Raw genomic sequence first — 17791 nt, 5'->3', positions numbered from 1 at the left:
CATTTTCCTAACATCAAACGGGGAGCGGCGATTCCTGACCCTTCCAACCCAGGAGAGCCTTAATGACCTGTGTGTGCAATCAGTAATTAGGAGCTGTTGTGCTGGAGATACAATGGGGTTTTCTAAGAGAGCAGTGAACATACACAAACAGGCCCATTACCCCAGCAACAACCTCCCACCTCCTCCATGTGCCACTGAGACACGTGGCCTTACCTGCTCTGACCTTCTCACAGGCATGGCGACAAAAGGAGGAGACAGCTCTTACACACACACACACACGCGCGCGCGCACACACACAAGTACGCATCCATGCACACACATACACACACAACAACAAAAACATCCCCATCTCCTCTTGCAAATAAAGAGGTGATGAGTGCATTTAGGGCCAAGTCAAAAGATCAAACAGACAAGTGAACATTTACATTCAATTAAATTAAAATTAGCACTGTATCATTGGTCGCCAATACTTGTTTTAAAACATTTAAGCTTTATGGAAAAGGTAATTAAGTAGGCTCAGCACAATGTACACTATACAGAGTTTTCCTTTCTATCATGAGCGGCTTCAAAGATCTAATATGATGTGATGCTCCAATGAATAAATAAATAAATAAATGAATAAAAATAAAGAGAAAGACTCAGAGGAGAAAGGGGAAATATTACAAGGAAGTAAAATGCACTCACAAAGTGTCCCCCTCTCTGCCCCCATATCACTCTTACACACTTTACACTCATAATGATCTGTCTGGTTTGCATGTAAATGAAAGGGCCGCTGGAGGGAGAGCTATTTTTGCTGTGAGGAGTGGAGGCTACAGTAGCTTGCAAGAAATCTTAGGGGGTTAGCTTGCTACCATTTGGCTATTGGTGTAAACATTGGAAAGCGCTGCAGCACCTCCTCCCTCGCCAAAGCCCAGAGTGCTCTCCGAATGCTCAGAGCAGGCGATGCTCTGAATATGCCACTGGGACTTCTCAAAGTGCTCTGACTAAACCAGACAGAATTTACAATCTGGGTGCAAATTTGACAATCAGAACTTAACTAAAACGAAAACAAATCAAACATGGACTTCATTGTCAGTCTTACTGAAATGAAGGAAACACCTACTTCACAGATTTTGAATGTGTGTGTGTGTGTGTGTGTGTGTGTGCGCGCTTCTCCTTTTCCATTGCCTATAGAGTGCACAGTAAATGTTCAAAGGGCGACGCTTTGAATACACAAAAGGGGCTTCCAACGTTGCTCTGACTTAATCAATAGTTCAATATGAAGTCAGAGTGCACTCTTGTGCTCTAAGTGTAAACCCCCTTACCATTCCTCCCCTTTCTTTAGACCCATTCTGAGGGGGCGTGGGGGTAGGGCAGGGGAGGTAGGGGTTGGGGGAGGAGGGGGATGGGGGGTTGGGGGTCTTCATAGGAAGATGAAAAGTCAATAGCAGATGCCAAATAGAAACAGTAGACATCATGTGGAGCTTGATTTGAGATGCAGCTCAGCACTGTGCATCACGTTATTTTATTTGTAAATCTGTAATAAACATTGTGTTTTTGTTAGGCACCTATTTATTTACGATTATGATTGAAGTATGTTATAGCCATATAAGTGCTCAATTATGTGTTATAAACTGTTGCAGCATTTTTTGGGTTGATACCATTGGTTACACCGATGTGGCGCAAAATTTAAACATTTTTGAATCCTTTGAAATTGATAGAAATGGTCAAAAATCCCACCAGAATACCACATTGAGACATTAAGACCGAAGGAACTCCACTGAAAAAAATCATGCTTTGATTTGGTATAAAAAAAAACTTGTGACATTTGAAAATGTGTCTTAGGCATTTCTCTATTCCCTCACCAAAATTTAGCCTGAGTTTGGAGCAATATTTATCCTCCTTGCTGACAACCTAGCATGACATGGCACCAGTAGATTCCTTAGGTTGTCTAGTTTCAATAATATCTTCGCTCTAGCTTTAAAACTGAGCACGCTACAGCCTCTGAAAGACAGTACACTGGTTGGGCCTCCTGGCAGGCCGTCAGGACATTAAGGGGTTACACACCAAACATTTCAATGCTATGCACCAAGAGACAGGTAAGAAAAAAAGTTAATGACATCAAACATGAATACTGACAAGCATATGCTCAGGCCCACTGGCTTAGGGCAACATTAACGGCTGTTTAATTAACATCCTTGTTAATCCTATCTAAAGTAAGGAAATATCACCTCACTGAACACCACATAAAAATTAACATTGGGCATTTGGCTTTGAATCAAAGCATGTCGGCCCCCTGATAAGATAATTAGGTCCTCTACACCCAAAGTGCACTGAACAGAATTGCCACTTCAGAATTGTTGCATGTCCTTACAAATTTAATCTGATTCTCCCTTATAAAAGGGGGGAACATTCAACTATTCAACTGAGGGCAAGTGGAAAAATATTAAAAGATTCAGAAAGTGTCAAATATGTTTCTTTCACTAGCACACACATTTGTGTTGGTAATAATCTGCATGGTCTGAATGAAAAATTTAAAATTTGTAGCAAATCAATAGCTGACAGTAATTTTAAAGTTAATTTGGCTCCTGGCTTCAATTTACATCCCATCCCATCTTATCGCAGAAGTCAGACGAGGAAAAATTCTAATTTGTCATTACAGAAACAATCCTGACTTTATCATTTTTCCATATCATTTTTCCGTCATAAGCTTTCTTGTCTTAATATGTCATAAAATCTCAATTCTCTCAGTTGTCAGTCATTGTATGAGGCCTGAAACTATATGAACTGTGCATGAGACAGCTGAAAACACAAAGGGGCTGGAACACATAAAGTAACTAGCAGTGATGTACAGGTGTCAGAGGGAGAAAAGGGCCCTCAGTTTCAAACAAGATGACATAAAAGTATTAATTGCATTGTTTTATTTGTCAAATTTTCCGAAAAATTAACCCAGAAAAGGAAAGATACACCATGGGCAGAAGTCCCTACAGGTTGGTCTCTCTATTGTTGTTGTAGCTCTTCTACTAAATCCAAAATCATAGGCCATGGCATTCAGCAGATCAATACCAGCATGCCATTTGGAAAATTAATAGCATCGTTTGCAGGCTTCAGTGATCTTTCTCCCATTAAATGAAGTTTTCATCCTCCTGGCCAAAAATTTCCAGAACTGCAGTTTGCATGCATGTTTAACTTTAAGGATTAAATTACTTTCTTTAGAAGCTTATTCGAATTCAGGACAGATTCAATTATGTCTTTAAGTTAGGAGTCAAAACTTTTGATTTTCGAGAGCTAGCACACTTTTTGTACAATCCAAACCCTCTGTGAAGTTAGGAACCACAACCACACCTAACACTTGGAACACCTTGAAACAGAAGATGTGCAAGATAAAAAAATAAATAAAAAAATAAATAAAAAACACAATGATCAAACACGGGTGCTGTCATTTATGTGCACATGGTCCACTGGGTCAGACCTTAATTGATTGGCATTTAATTGACATTCTCATTAATCCTATCAAAAGAAAGGAAACACCACTTCACTGAATTAAATTGCGCGTGGGCATGCTTTGTGTGTGCAGGTGTGTGTGTGTGTGTGTGTGTGTGTGTGTGTGTGTGTGTGTGTGTGTGTGCGTCCGTGTTTGTGTTTGCATGCGGGCATGTGCTCGTAGACATCATGATTGCAGGATGAGGATAGTACTATTGCACTATTCATTACAAAGCCCTGAGTGACTGTGCTTGCCTGTCACCGTGTTATGGACCAGAACGTCCCCATCATGTAAATCAATGGTCGTACAACAGCTCCAGTCATTGGTCTCTCAGTAATAGAGGGCAGGAGACAATTAACCACCACACAAACACAGGACCCTTTGAAGAAAATGTCAGCAAGCACTACACTGTGTTGTATTAAAATTGCTGTATGGCGTGTCCCTTTTGTCAAGGCACTTGCCGCACGATGGCTGTGACTGGCTTTGTTAGGATTTGTCGATATTTAGAGAGTTTTTTTTCCCCACTAAAAATTTAATATGTGATGCTTTTATCTAAGGACTGACAGTGTCTGATGGATAAACATGGGTTTTACTAGTATTTGAAGGCTGTCCGGTGTTTTCTTACATTTGAAATGTCTGTAATTATTTGCTCACAAGTACAAAAGAACTACAATTTTGAACCATTGTGGCTTAAAAAAAAACTTACACAAAAGCTTATATTACATTTACCAAATAAACTTTTCATGGTCAAATGAATCTCACACAACACACACACTCAGATGTGCACACACACTCACACACACATACATGGAAACAGGGCAGCATGCTAAACGTCCCACAGAGACAGACTCCGATCTGGCCCGAAATTGCTGGAAGATGAGTTGAGAGCCCTGCTCCCACTGAGAATGGGTCTATTCTGCTCCTCCGTCGATATTTTATCCAAGCTGAAATTATTGATCACTCTCCCCCGTTCAGTCACCCAGATACCCCGCTGCCATAATGTACCCTACATATTTGATATGGGAGCTATTTTTGAGACTTGGGTCTTTCAACTGTATGAAAAATTGAAAAGGACCGGAGGAGGGGGAGGGAGAGGGAGAGAGAGAGATGGAGTGAAGGAGGCAGGGAGGAGGCAAGGAGGGAGGAAAGGAGAAAAGGAAGGAGAGAGAGAGAGAGAGAAAGAGAGGGAGGAAAATACAGTGGACATGGGTCAAAGAGGTGTCAAGAGGGGAAGTGGATGGGCTTGAGAGATTGGCATGTAGGAGGAAAAGACTGGCGATGAACATCGAGAAATGACCTTTCATTGCTTTCGCTCGCTTAAATAATGTCACACTCTGTCACAACAGTACAGTGTGACGGTGTGATTTAGTAGGGGAAGGTGTGGGGCGGGCAGCAAAAAGACAAGGCAGTTATCTGGGCTCTCAACAACCTTGTCATCAACCCAAGAATAATCCCAAATCATATCACACAAACACCTAAAGGGCAACATAAATCCCGTGCTTTGACAGATTATCACTGCGCAAGAGTCCCACACACTCTCTGTATACAAAGAGTCTGTATCATCACACATACACACACACATATGGATGCGTACACACACCACCACCACGTATGCCTACACACCCTCTTGGTGAGTTGCGTGTCCATCATGAAGTTGTGCACATGCTTCTCAGCCTTGGTCAGCTCCAGCTTCCTCGCTACCACGGCAACCACCAGAGCTGTGCAGCCCGCACCCTGAGAGAGACAGAGAGAGAGAGAACAGACCACTGAGTCAGTCAGTGAAGAGGAGGAATTGGTAAATCAGTGGCTTGTGGCCAGGGAATTAGCCCAGATGACTGAAGAGAGCGAGGACAAATAAGAGGAATGGAACGCGTGACAGAAGGAGAAGTGAACGGGAGAGAAGGAGGATTAGGAGGCATAGTTCAGCTCCAGATTCACATTTCCTCATGTTGAGAGACAAGCCAAGTCTATTTTCACTTCTAATCCATCTGGTGTGAGATCCCTGCTATGCTGCCTCTATATGTAGCCGAAAAAAAAAGGAACAGCCCAATATAGATAAAATACCATCGCAGATTGACACCACCTCATTTCCTTTAATTAGATGCTGCCAATCTGAATTACATGGTGTCAATCTTCGCCCGTCACCGGAGGCTTGAGGCCCGCAGCAAGTGTGAAAATGTAAAACATGGAGTGGTTTGTCTGTATAGCAGTACGCCCCACATGGGACGCACGCCAAACTCATATGGGAGAGAGCGACAGCAGTCTCTCAACCAGAAAGACATGCTTGAGAGGAGAGCGGCAGCAGAAACAGGGAGCGGAAGACAGACTTAATTAACTTTCAGATTAGACACTGTTTTCAATAGGGATGCTGAGTGCTCACAGGTTCCTGTGAAGGGGCAGGCACCGAGAGAAAAGGAGAGGGGAGGAAAGATAAAGAGGGTGAAGAGCTAAGAGTAAACATGACGAGGGAGAGGAAGGAGAGAGGGATGGTTGGCTGGAGAGAGGGATAAATGCAGAATGTGAGTGTGTGTGCGGAAGAAGGGGAGAGGAAGATGGAGAGGAAGGCAGTGTTAATGAGGTCACATAACTCCTGATAAGAAATGAATTAAGATGAAGAGTGTTTAATGAAAATGTGTGCTTCCTGCCTGGTCCGGTGTGTGTGTGTGTGTGTGTGTGCGCGCGCAAGTGACAGCGAGAGTTAATAAAGGAGATCTGAAGACAGAAACATAGCGAGCAACAGAGACAGAAAGAGAGAGAGAGAGAGAGAGAGAGAGAGAGAGAGAGAAAAGAGAGAGAGCCTGAGCAATATTTTGAGGCTTGTAGCAAATAGTTGAGACTTCATCACACACACACACACACACACACACACACACACACACACACACACTCTTGAACGATAAGACAGGTTTGCCGAAAATAACTTTGGCTGGGCTGACTAAAATGTAATGCACAAACAGGCATTAGTGCCCACGTCTATACACTCATCCACTCTGTTTGTGTTTATTCGCGAACTATGAATAAAATATGATGAGAGGCGATTGAAAGCCCTTGGAGCATTCATACATGTCTGTGCTTTAGGGGAGAAAGCCCACAACAAACTGCTACAATACACTCTGTGCAAGTGCAGAGAGGGGTGCACGTACAAAGAAGGGGTGTGTGTGTGTGTGTGTGTGTGTGCCTGTGCATGTGTAAGTGTGTTTCCCCTTCGGCCAGGAAAAAAAAAGCAGCGGGGAGCTGATTGTTTAGTTGTGTAGGTGCGTTCATGCATGTGGGCGTATGAGAGCCTGTGCATGTATACGCCTGCATCCATTTGATTCCAGCAGGGTTCCCCCATGCAATCTCCGCTGATTGACATGGCTGTGCCGCTGTGCCGGTGTCGTTTCACATGCCTGGGTGTTTCCCCTCCTCTCCCCCACAACAGCGTAGTCATCTGCCTAGCTGTCGGGAAAAGGGGGAATCACCCATCTGTGCTCCTGTAGTGCTCTGACACTGCAGGTAGCACTCACGTCTCTTTACTTTGCCCTCGACAGCTATTACAGCCCATCTCGAGCTCCATATGTCAAGGGCTGGGGAAGTGCAAGACAAAGTAAAACTCAGAAGAGAAAGGTGTACATGCCGGCTGTTAAGTGCGCCCACAAGTGTGTGTACACGGACACACATAAAGACAAATACAAACGTGGCCCCATATGCTGAGTGCATCATCCAATATACGGTTTAGACACAAAACAACTTTTACCGTGTATGACAAGTACGTGGGATACTGAATAGATTTGCTAAGCGGCATGTGGTAATTTACCTTGGAGTACACTAGGCCTACTGGATTCTATCCCCTTTCACTTTTTACCACCCACCCACACACACACACACACACACTACCACCTGGCGCTCCCCCATTTAGCCTCGGGGCAGTGGTATATTCCACTCTTGGCCTTTGTGTGTTGTCATAGTAACAACGACGAGAATTCCACCTATAGAGAGTCATTACAATTATTCTCAACCAAGGAAAAATCATATTGCACTCTCCCTCTGTTCGTCTTTCTCCCTTTTTCTGTCTCTCCTCGAGCTCCCTTGACTCCCGCTCTCCTTCCTTGCTGCAACTCTCCTCTCCCACGACCTGCTGCCCCTGCTCTCCTTCACCTCCTTCTCCTTCAAACCTCACCTTTCTCTTTTTACCTGCATTCTTGATCCCCTGCTAATAAATGAAAATAGACCACTCTCTCAAGGGTACGAGCACATACACACACACACACACACACACACACACTCACCACTCACTGTTTGTGTGTGTGTGTGTGTGTGTGTGTGTGTGTGTGTGTGTGTGTATATATATATATATATATATATATATATAGGGGGTGGGGTGGGGGGTGAGAGAGCGAGACAAAGAGAAAAAGGAAAAGTGTGTGTGGGTGTCATACAAAGAGTGTGTGTCAAGCTCTGTGTCAGTGATGTGTGGAGGATGTAGTCTGTAACAGTGGGCTTGGGACTATCTGTATCTAACCCCTGTTGTGTGTGTGTGAGTGTATGTGTGTGCATACACATTTAACAAGTTATATGATTAAGAAAAGAGTCGCTGGTATAAAAGAATAGAGATGCTGAATAACAGTAAGAATGAAACACATAGTTATTTTTAGGGAGACTGGCCCGTTGGAGAACTTACGGGAACAAATTCTGCACTCACGAGAAGTGGTAATTTGGACCTGTCCGACTCCTGAGTAAGTGAAATCAACATGAAATGCCTTCGAACTCATACTTCCTAATTGGAAGCTTGGGGCTTTCTCAGAGCTCAGATTCATTGAGATGTGGCTCTGTGATGTCATATAACTAAAATAAGCAACATGGCGATGTCTGAAGTCCAATTACTGGAGCTGCAATGGTGTATGTAGTCAGAGGAGCATGAAGGAAAAGAAATAGCCCATGTAAATTAATAGAAATTATTGCAAAATAATATTAAACAAACACCAACCTCAAACACCTTATCTCTTTCCTTCTCTTTCTTGGAGGAGAGGTGTAAGCCATATTCCAAATATTTTGTTTTTGTGAAAGCAGCCAAACAAACACAACTTCACTCCAGGAGTTCATTTTGTTTTGAAGTAAAAAACAAACGCTCTGAAGTGGGAAGCAGAAAGTTCTCCATTGCAAACATCCCAGTCCCCACTTCTCATGAACTCAGAAAAAGACACAAAATCTTCCACACATCCCAGGTGGATCATTCACTCAGACGCTCGGTGCTAACAGTTTGGCCTCATAGTAGACAGCCTTGTCCAAAGCAGAAGGACTGACCCTTTTGTAATAAAATGGTCATATATTCCATATATTCATATATTCATGTGTGCAGCAGGGTTTGTTTTTTTTCAAGACTGCAATCGTTACCACCTCTATCAAAACACAACATGTCACAATCCAACTCTCGTGGGAAACAGAGAGCAGTTGCAGTTACTTCAAAACAGCACTTTATTTTGTGTATTTCTTCTTTTCTTATCTTATTCAATCTACACAAAACTGCTGGATCTAACTAAATATCATTTGAAGTTAATTACTGTTTAGCTTAATGGCTTCCAGAAAATATAATATCCGCACTTCTGAGATTGTGCTATTTACCTCCTGCAGACATATAGATTATTTTATTGCCTATGCTTTCATTACTCAATGGGTAAACTGACCGACGGGCCAATATCCGCAAACCTGGTGTATTCTTTTATGGAGAATGTACACAGAGAAGGAAAACAATGGCAGAGGGACAAGAAGGACAAGAAAGACAGAAAGAAAGAAAGAAAGAAAGAAAGAAAGAAAGTTAGCAGAAGGTGAAACACCTGTGAAGCAAACAGAGGAAGTCAGCAGCTTTAAACACTGACGCTAACAGACGGATGGAGGCCAGAAATAAACACATGGCCGCAGGGAAGGAGAGACGGACGGAAAGGAAAAGAAAGGTAGAGGGAGAAATAGAAAAAGAGTCAGAGTGATAGATAGCCATATAGAAGGGGAACGAGAGACCGAAAGAGAGAGAGTGGGAGGACACGGCGCATTCAAAGGTGGAACCTTCATTATGCAATGGAGGACAGGCGAGGGAATAGTGTGCACGGATACACACACACCGATATGACAAAACACACACTTATTTGCATGTGCACACACACCCACACCTTGACACAGATGCAGGCTAATTCAGGGAGGATTGCCCAAATTACACAAATGACAGAATTCTCTTGCAAATGACAACGGGTTCTCTAATCCGCTGACCTTTGAAGGAGAAGGGAGGAGAGAGAGAGAGAGAGAGAGAGAGAGAGAGAGAGAGAGAGAGAGAGAGAGATGAATGTACTGACCATGATTCCGGTGAGCAGACACACTCCCTTGCCACAGTAGGTGTGAGGGACCATGTCTCCGTAGCCGATGGATAGGAAAGTAATGGAGATGAGCCACATAGCCCCCAGGAAGTTACTGGTCACATCCTGGGCATCATGATACCTAAAAAAAAAAAAAACACCATTTGTGTTTAGAAGGTCAGTCAATAAATGGTAAAAAGAAGAATAAAGAAAAAAAAAACAACAACACTGGCCCACCTTCCAGTCTGCAAATGTGGGTGTTAACCTTCAAGCATGTTCTCCTGCTGCAGTTTCGCCTGACATAGAGGTAGCATGAACAAATCCACGGCTCTTGCCTTTATTTCTGCCCTACGCATAGCATCGTAACCATAGCAACCGGCCTGGTGCTGATGTGAAACTTGTTTTCTGAAAAACTATTCAACAGGAAAACGTAAATTTTAGTGCCCGATGTTTAAATTGGACTCTGAGTGAAAGCTCGCTGTTTTCCTCTCCTTTCAGCCTGAGGGAAGCTCTGTCCCCGGGGAACTTTTACACCTCGCTGTGAGCGGTTTAATCAACCCCGAATTTTGTTAATTTCCTTACTTAGTTTAGTTTGGAGAGGAGAGGAAATGCCAATTAAACTTGGATGTTGACCAAACAACAACTTCCCAGCAGCCTGGTAATCATGAGTTTAATCAAGCTTATTAACCAACTGACATTTCCCCATGTTTCCCTGATTATCTCAAAAATGTCGATGAAGGCATTTTTGCTTTCCAACTGATTTTACTGGAAGAGCCAACTAACTAACATCTTCAAATGTAATGAAATAATTTGAATTCAAGTTTGAAACATTTTTTTCTCAGTGGGATTGATTAATTAGTGAGCAAATGGAGGACGTTAAGGGAGAGTTCACCAAAACTGAACATTTTTGTTTTAGTCACGTTTGTATGTCCACATTAAACACGGCAAGGTTGCTGGCACAGCTTTGTAGGATATCGGCCTTTTACAACTGAAGAACAACTGAAGTCGATAGAGACTTTTTTTTCTTCTTATCATTAATACAAGTCATGCTGCAGCTTTTTTTGGTGTCTGCTTTAGAAACCATTCATGATTTTGAAATGAACTGATAATTTAACAAGTTTATTGAAAGTTAAAGAGTGACAATGTCACATCTTGGCATCTTGACTAATACTGTATGTAAAATTTGACTTTCCCAATAATTACTACTTTATTGTTCAAGCACACTCTACCCATAATGCAATATTTGCATCAACTTATGAAGGAAACATTTGTTTGCTGCTGTTGTGACAATTGATGCAATACAAAACATGTGCAAAAAATCATTAAAAAATGAGGTATATATTGAACTTACGGGCTCACAATGCAACCAGTTAGCTTTAGAACAATTGGATTATGCTGTTTGGAGTTATGTTAAGGTAGTTTTTTACATTTTTTATACTCTAAATTGTCCCCATTTACTCTAGCTGCTTCAGCGAAGGCAGCAGTGGGGCAGTGCAAGCAAGCTTTTGTGTTTTACACTGACATACAAAATTTACCACTGTTTCAATTTACTTGAGGGTGTGTAACGACAACAACACCATGTAATAATGCCACATTTTGTGATAACTGTGAAATGTAATGAACTTTAAAGTCATGCCATTCATAAACCACAGAACTGACAATTTGTTGTGGAAAGTAAATGTTTCCCTGGGGACTATTTTCCGGCAGAGAGACCGTTTACAAGAGCAGTCGGAGGCATAGCTGAGCTGAAAGTGAACTCATCGTCTTCACTTCTGGGCTCTTCATTGTCCCGTTCCAACATAATTTCAAAAAGTTGGTGCAGCTCTTGTCAATAGAAGCATTTGAACATAAGTGGCCCTGCTATCCCCAGCAATCGAGTACTACCGAGGTCAGAGGAGAGCAGCGTATTTATGGTTTTGAAATGTGGAAAAACAGATCAGCGTTTACCACAGAATTTTTACGGCCACTTTGATTATTAAAAACGATTGAATTCACAAGACCGTCACATTCTCTGGGTCTTCATGGTGATTGAATACCCATGTGAAGAAATTTGAAGTCTCCGAAAGTTAAGTTTCATACTTTAGTCTAATGACAGGACACTAAAGGCTCGATGAAAGGTAGGAAAAATGATACTGGAGTCATAAAATACAGCTGCTTGCTTTTGGAAATGTGATCCATGTACATTATGTGGATATCAGTCTAAACAGGTAAAAAAAAAAAAAAAAAAAAAAAAAAAAACTGGTATAGTCCTTTAAGGTTAGTGAAATGTGAGCGGAGAGATAATTATTAATAATATTAATGTTAATTGACAAAGGTCATTTGAGCGAGTTTCTCAGAATGAAGCTACCAAAACTCTTACTTTACAAAAAATCTCTTGGCTATGAGCAGCCATCAATATAAATGCCATAGTCTTTTTTTTTTTTCATTTCGGCTTAATTACGTTTTACTTTTCCCATATTCCATCATTTCTGTCTTAATTTTTCTGAATTCTGTGTTAAGTACATTTTTTCGTCAAAAAGTGTCTAATTCTGTGGTGAATTAAAAATTCAAGAATCTAATGAGAGAATATTCAAAATTTAATGAATATCAAGGAAGTTGTAACACAACATTGCACCTTTTTTTTTTAATCAAACAAAATGCTTCAATACTTTCCATCATTCCATATTCCATCATTTTGTAAAATAAAATGCTTCACATCTGAATTTCACAATATAAATGAAAAACATTCCATCCTTTTGTGAAATAGTGCTTTAGATCTAGAAAGTGCTTTACATCTGAGCTTCACATTGTAAATGAAACAAGTAAGAATCTGTTGTTGCAATACAGGAAAAACTTATGGAACTGCTTGATGGGCTAGACCAATGTGTTTGCCCCAGTCGTCCATCTTTCACAGACATTTCTGTTAAAGTGCATGTTTGTCAGCCTCTTTGTGTTCAGCTCAGTAAGTGCCTCATTGTCATCTGTGAGAAGAGTCTTGTATTTGTTGAAACTCCTAGATTGTAGATCAGTTCTGTATCGGCTTCAGTCTACTTTTGCATGGCTGGAGTCTGCCTAGGATCAAGTAACCTAACCAACCTGTAGACGTCTTTGGCTGGACGTGTGTCCCAGTGCTGTGAGACATTTGTGAAGGCCAGGTGGAATGCATCATGGACACGGTCGAGCACCTCTGTCCTCTTGCAAATCCCCATCTTTCTCAGTAGCTCAACTATAGTGGAGTTTCTTTTGTATCAGACACAAATAGATTGTTCCTACCTTACATGTTTCGGCGGCAATACTTCTGCCTATTTGTGTCAGATACAAAAGAAACTCCACTATCTATGTCAAGTATAGACACTATGAATCTCTTTGGGTCAGTAGCTCATCTGTTTCGGCAACATACCCACTTGTCAGCTTGATGGTCAGCTTGATGGCAAGGGCCTGCTCCTTCTCCTCTGTTTCCAGCAGGCTGAGGATGTTTGAGACTGCCTGGGATGCAGAATCTTCTGACATCAAAATCTCTCTATGCAGATGAACTTGCTCTTCATGGTGCTTCACTGCCTCAAACCAGGTCTTCCATCTGGTGCTCACTGCTTCAGGAGGAACCTTGGCTTGAAATTTCTCTTTCATAGAGAGGGTAAGGAGATGCACCCTACTTCCATGGCTGGGTCAGGTTACATGTTGCTCATCACACCCTTCAGAACCTCCTTGTATGCTTTCAAGTAGTGGTTTGCATTATCTGTGACCACTACATTGCAATCTCTGGCGTCAGTTGCTTCATCAACAACTATTGAGAATATTTCTTCCCATGAATCTTCTGCAGGACAGCCTCCATTATGCTGCTTAAACATACAGGGTAAGTGGGTCTAACAGAGGCAACTCTCATGTTTGGGCAACGCTCCTCCTTGTTGAACCAGAAACAGATGCAGTTGTTTCATTTTTTTCCAGCAGAGTATCTGAGTCTGCTGCTTGTCTTGGTTTTTGATGTAGGGTTTGGTTGTAGATGGTTCTTGTATGTACTCGTATCCAGTTAGTTGTTTGTTGGCAAAACTTACAGAAAAGTTGTTCTCCTGACTCCCAGTAGTCATTTGAATATTGCTCTGCTCCAAATTTAGTTGTTAATTCTGAATTCCTCAGTTGTTGGGATGACTTCACCATCTCAGAGGGCCTCTTTGACATGATTGTTTGTGTGTGTGTGTGTGTGTGTGGAGGAGGGGCTGAGCCCCACCCACAGTGAAACCCAGATAACCCACATACTGCATTGAATTATTACATATGCATAGAAAAGGTGTAACCCCTACATTATGTAATAACAGCCACCTTATGTAATAAGTTAAAATGCATTAAATTTGTGTTGAATAATTTTATTACAAAAAGCAGCAAGTCATTAAAATGATGATATAAGGTGAGTAATTTTAATTTGTGGTGAGCTATTCCCTTTCAATAAAACAAGTGAACTTCTATCTGTAGGGAAAAGAATCCATTGGAAATATTAAGATCTTAAGATCTGCAAGATGTTAAAAAGACAGCAAACTATGTTTTTTTCTCCTGTAGGGATGGCTTTTTGCATAACGCTATTATATTTCCTAGTTGTGTAAAACAAAACAAAGCTAATGATAACAAGCAACAAAGTAACAACTCCCCACCAGGATCAAATTAAATCAAAGACACAACTGGGGAGAGAGCCTCATAAACTAACAACTAAAGAAGGATAATGTTTCACTCTTATCCCAGATACTATTTCCTGCAAAATTAAATTGAATTGTTCGGTTGATTTTATAGGTCAAAATCAGTGCCTTCATTTTCTTTCTTTCAGACACACACACACACACACACACACACACACACACACACATACCTACATGCACACATGAACACACCAACTCTATAACTGACCTCTCACACACTCGTACGGTCCAGGCAGCGATGATCCACAGAGAGATGCTGAAGACCAGCAGCACCGTCCCGGGGCAGATAGTCATGAGAGTCTTCATCACAAATCGTGTGTTAAAGTGCACCTGCAACACACAAACAGGCAGACATGTAAACAAGCAAGCCAGCACAAGCAATATGCTATAGATACTCTGATACTGAACACCGTGTGGAACATTTTCCAGAAAAGGGTTGCTAATGGATCCTCATCTTCGCACAGTGGTGTTTCAGACAGACTTGACTTTTAACTAATTAGCTCTTTGGAGTAGAACTTGATAGCAGCGGCACTCGGAGGATCTCCACTGTAATTGGAGTCTAGATCCGGGCTTACTCTATGACTAGGTCAAGCTGTACATTGGCTTTGAGTAATTGGCCCTTTCCAGTGTAGTTTTTATCTACAGCTCATTTGTCAATAAGAGGCAGGCCATCAATGTCTGATAGATGGATCAAGAGAGAGCAGTGCTTGAGCCCCGGAAGGGTTAAGCATCAGATAAATGAGTTGTCATCTTGGAGCTGTACATCTATGGCAGCTTCACCTCTCCCCCTCACTGCAGCCAGAGGGACAGAACAGCGTTATCGCAGATACACTCGCAACCTGCTAATATTACTCATTTAAAATCAACTCCGTCTCTCTCTCTTTTTGTGTCCTCCTCTCTCCCTTTGCCGTCTTCTCTCCTAATAGTTTGCATATTTCTGCGACACACCAGATCACTCTATCCTCACTCTATGATAATGTTTATAATTTGCAGCCTCTGTGAACCTGGCACCAATCGTTTTTTTGTGTATCTTGTACACATTCTTCTGCACTCATATTATGATCTCATTCTAGTTCTTTCTTTTCATGCCCCATTTGAGCCGTATGCAATATCTTGTTCCCATTTCACACTTTCATCTCATATTGCATTATGAAAGATCCACCATGGCTTAAATCTGAGTCTCTCGCATCGTGATAGAAAAAGGAGAGGAAGCGAATTTGAACTGATAGATGAAAAGAGGCAGGGTGACTAGAAGGACAGATCTAAAGAGAAGACTTGAGATAAAGTTGGAGAGATAGAGTCCAGGGATGAAAGAGGCAGCCTGGACACAGATTTAATTTGAAGGAGAGGGCTCTTGACCTTATTGCCTTTACAACCCCGTCGTCTCCTTCCCCGTAAACCTTTGACACACATCGTTACCTGCACAGACATACACATCTGCACACACACACACACACACACAAATTGTCCAGACCTTATTGAGGGCGCCTATACTCCTGGAGGAGGCGTCGGTGAAGAGCTTGCTGTGCAGGAGCATGACCCTGGCGATGAGGTAGAGGCGCAGGAACATGGGCACGCTCAACACCATGTCCAGGTCAGCCTCGGCCTGGGACGGAGCGTAGGAGAAGGCGAGCCGCGCCCGCCACTGAAACTTAAAGTCCCCGGGCACCGGATGCACCGCAGACACCAGCAGCTCCAGGGCTATCAGCAGCACCCGCTCCATCGTCATGGCAATTCGCCAGTCATCCGCTCCGTTGTCAATGACGAACAGCTGAGAAAAGAGAAAGGACATGAGGAGAGTTAATAGAGGAAGAGGCTGGATGATATATCGATCATCGATTATCAATCATGTGGAATTTTGAATATCTTAATTTCCCAATGTGACATAAGTTTTGTCTTTTGCTGTTTTTAAAGACGGCATTATAGTGAAGGGATGCAACTGTTCTATTATTTGCCTGTACCTGCTTGGTTGTCACATGTACATTTGTTTATTATTAATCAAAAATTGCTTGTGTGTAAATATCTTGTGAAACCACCATTTCTATAGTATCATCTCATCCTCTTGATATTTGATTTTTCCCATATTGCCCAGCCCTATGAGGGAGCTGTTCTTGTTTTATTTTTTCTGTAAAACTTTTCATCATGAGAGTGCAGCCAGAGAGAGACTTTGCATCAGTCAAAAACAGATTGAACTGAGCCAGAGTCTTCTCTGTTGGCTGATACGCTGACGAACAACGGGCAAAGCTGTCGGCAATTTAAGGACGGCTGATCCGCGTTTTGACATATGTCAAAAGTTGAGACCATCTGAACTTTTTTTGGACCGCAAGACACACAGGCATCCTATGTGTCGTAGATTATGAGCTAATCTCTGTATACGTCTGTCCAAACACCATGCCTCTATTTTTGTATTACAGTCACACAGAAAACAGATCCTAAAAGACATTCTTCCATTAAGGCAGGCTGGTAGCGATGGAGGGTAAATGAATCTTTTCTGTTAAGTCCATGTAACTGGTCATCTGCTCTTAGTCTTGGCTTGTTCTCACATGACATACAGTACCTATCGCCCGCAAATTAAATTAAAGGTGCCAAGTCATCTGGTGTGGTGGCTCTTAGGCAAAATAGGTTTCTAATTATCGCAATCACAACATTGCTCTGAAAGGCCACTTCTTCCCGCCTTATGAGCACACGCCTAATGATGTCACTTTAATTGCAGTTTTATCCCCTTATGTTGATGCTGTTTGTGCTCTTAATTGCTGTGGTTACTCTTGATATTGTCGCTGAGGCCGTTGTTATAAGGAAGTGCTAAGAGCAGGCTTCATTACAGGGGCCCTCCTCCAGACTTCACTGACAGGAGTGGGGGAGCAGGGGGTGTGCGAGGAGCGGAGGAGGGGAGGCGGCGGAAAGAGATGGATGAAGTGCAGAGGAAATAGAGAGATAAAGATAGGAAAGAGGAAACGCAGGGAGACGAGAGAGGAAAGGGTTAAAGACGGAGACGACGTACACGGTGAGGCAAGGAGAAAAAGAGACAGAAGGGATATAAAGTGAAAGGGTAAAATGACAGAAATGAGGAACTCCCCTGGTGTAAATAAGCAGCATTTAGCAGATGCTGCACTGCCTTGAAAAACAGGCAGTGCTAACAACCGCTCTTTACCACATGATTCATCTCAAGGGCTTTTAGCCCACACAAACATTTATTTAGGAAAACAAAACAAATACAGTAACAGGTCAAATGTCAGCATAAGCAGCCATGACAGCCACTCTGTGCTGGTCATTGTCTCATGATGAAGGCAGAGATTGATGCTACTAATTCCTTGGCCCTTTCCCAGCAACCTGTGGATATT

The 17791-nt window shown here is 42.2% G+C and overlaps 1 protein-coding gene across 2 annotated transcripts in view; it reads right to left on the bottom strand.

Moving 5' to 3' along the window:
- Positions 1-17791, bottom strand: part of kcnn3 (potassium intermediate/small conductance calcium-activated channel, subfamily N, member 3) — a 50736-nt gene that overhangs the window by 9236 nt on the left and 23709 nt on the right. For both annotated transcript variants that reach the window (XM_030073447.1, XM_030073448.1), the window contains 4 exons: positions 15925-16221; positions 14659-14780; positions 9787-9928; positions 5087-5197 (listed from right to left, as the gene is read on the bottom strand). In XM_030073447.1, the coding sequence (XP_029929307.1) occupies positions 5087-5197; positions 9787-9928; positions 14659-14780; positions 15925-16221 (672 nt within the window). The remainder of the gene's footprint in view (positions 1-5086; positions 5198-9786; positions 9929-14658; positions 14781-15924; positions 16222-17791) is intronic.

This window comes from Myripristis murdjan, chromosome 16 (assembly GCF_902150065.1).
Source record: "Myripristis murdjan chromosome 16, fMyrMur1.1, whole genome shotgun sequence".
In the NCBI taxonomy this organism is placed as follows: domain Eukaryota; kingdom Metazoa; phylum Chordata; class Actinopteri; order Holocentriformes; family Holocentridae; genus Myripristis; species Myripristis murdjan.
The sequence above is the reverse complement of the archived record's forward strand: the minus strand, read 5'-3'. Positions and strand labels throughout refer to the sequence as shown.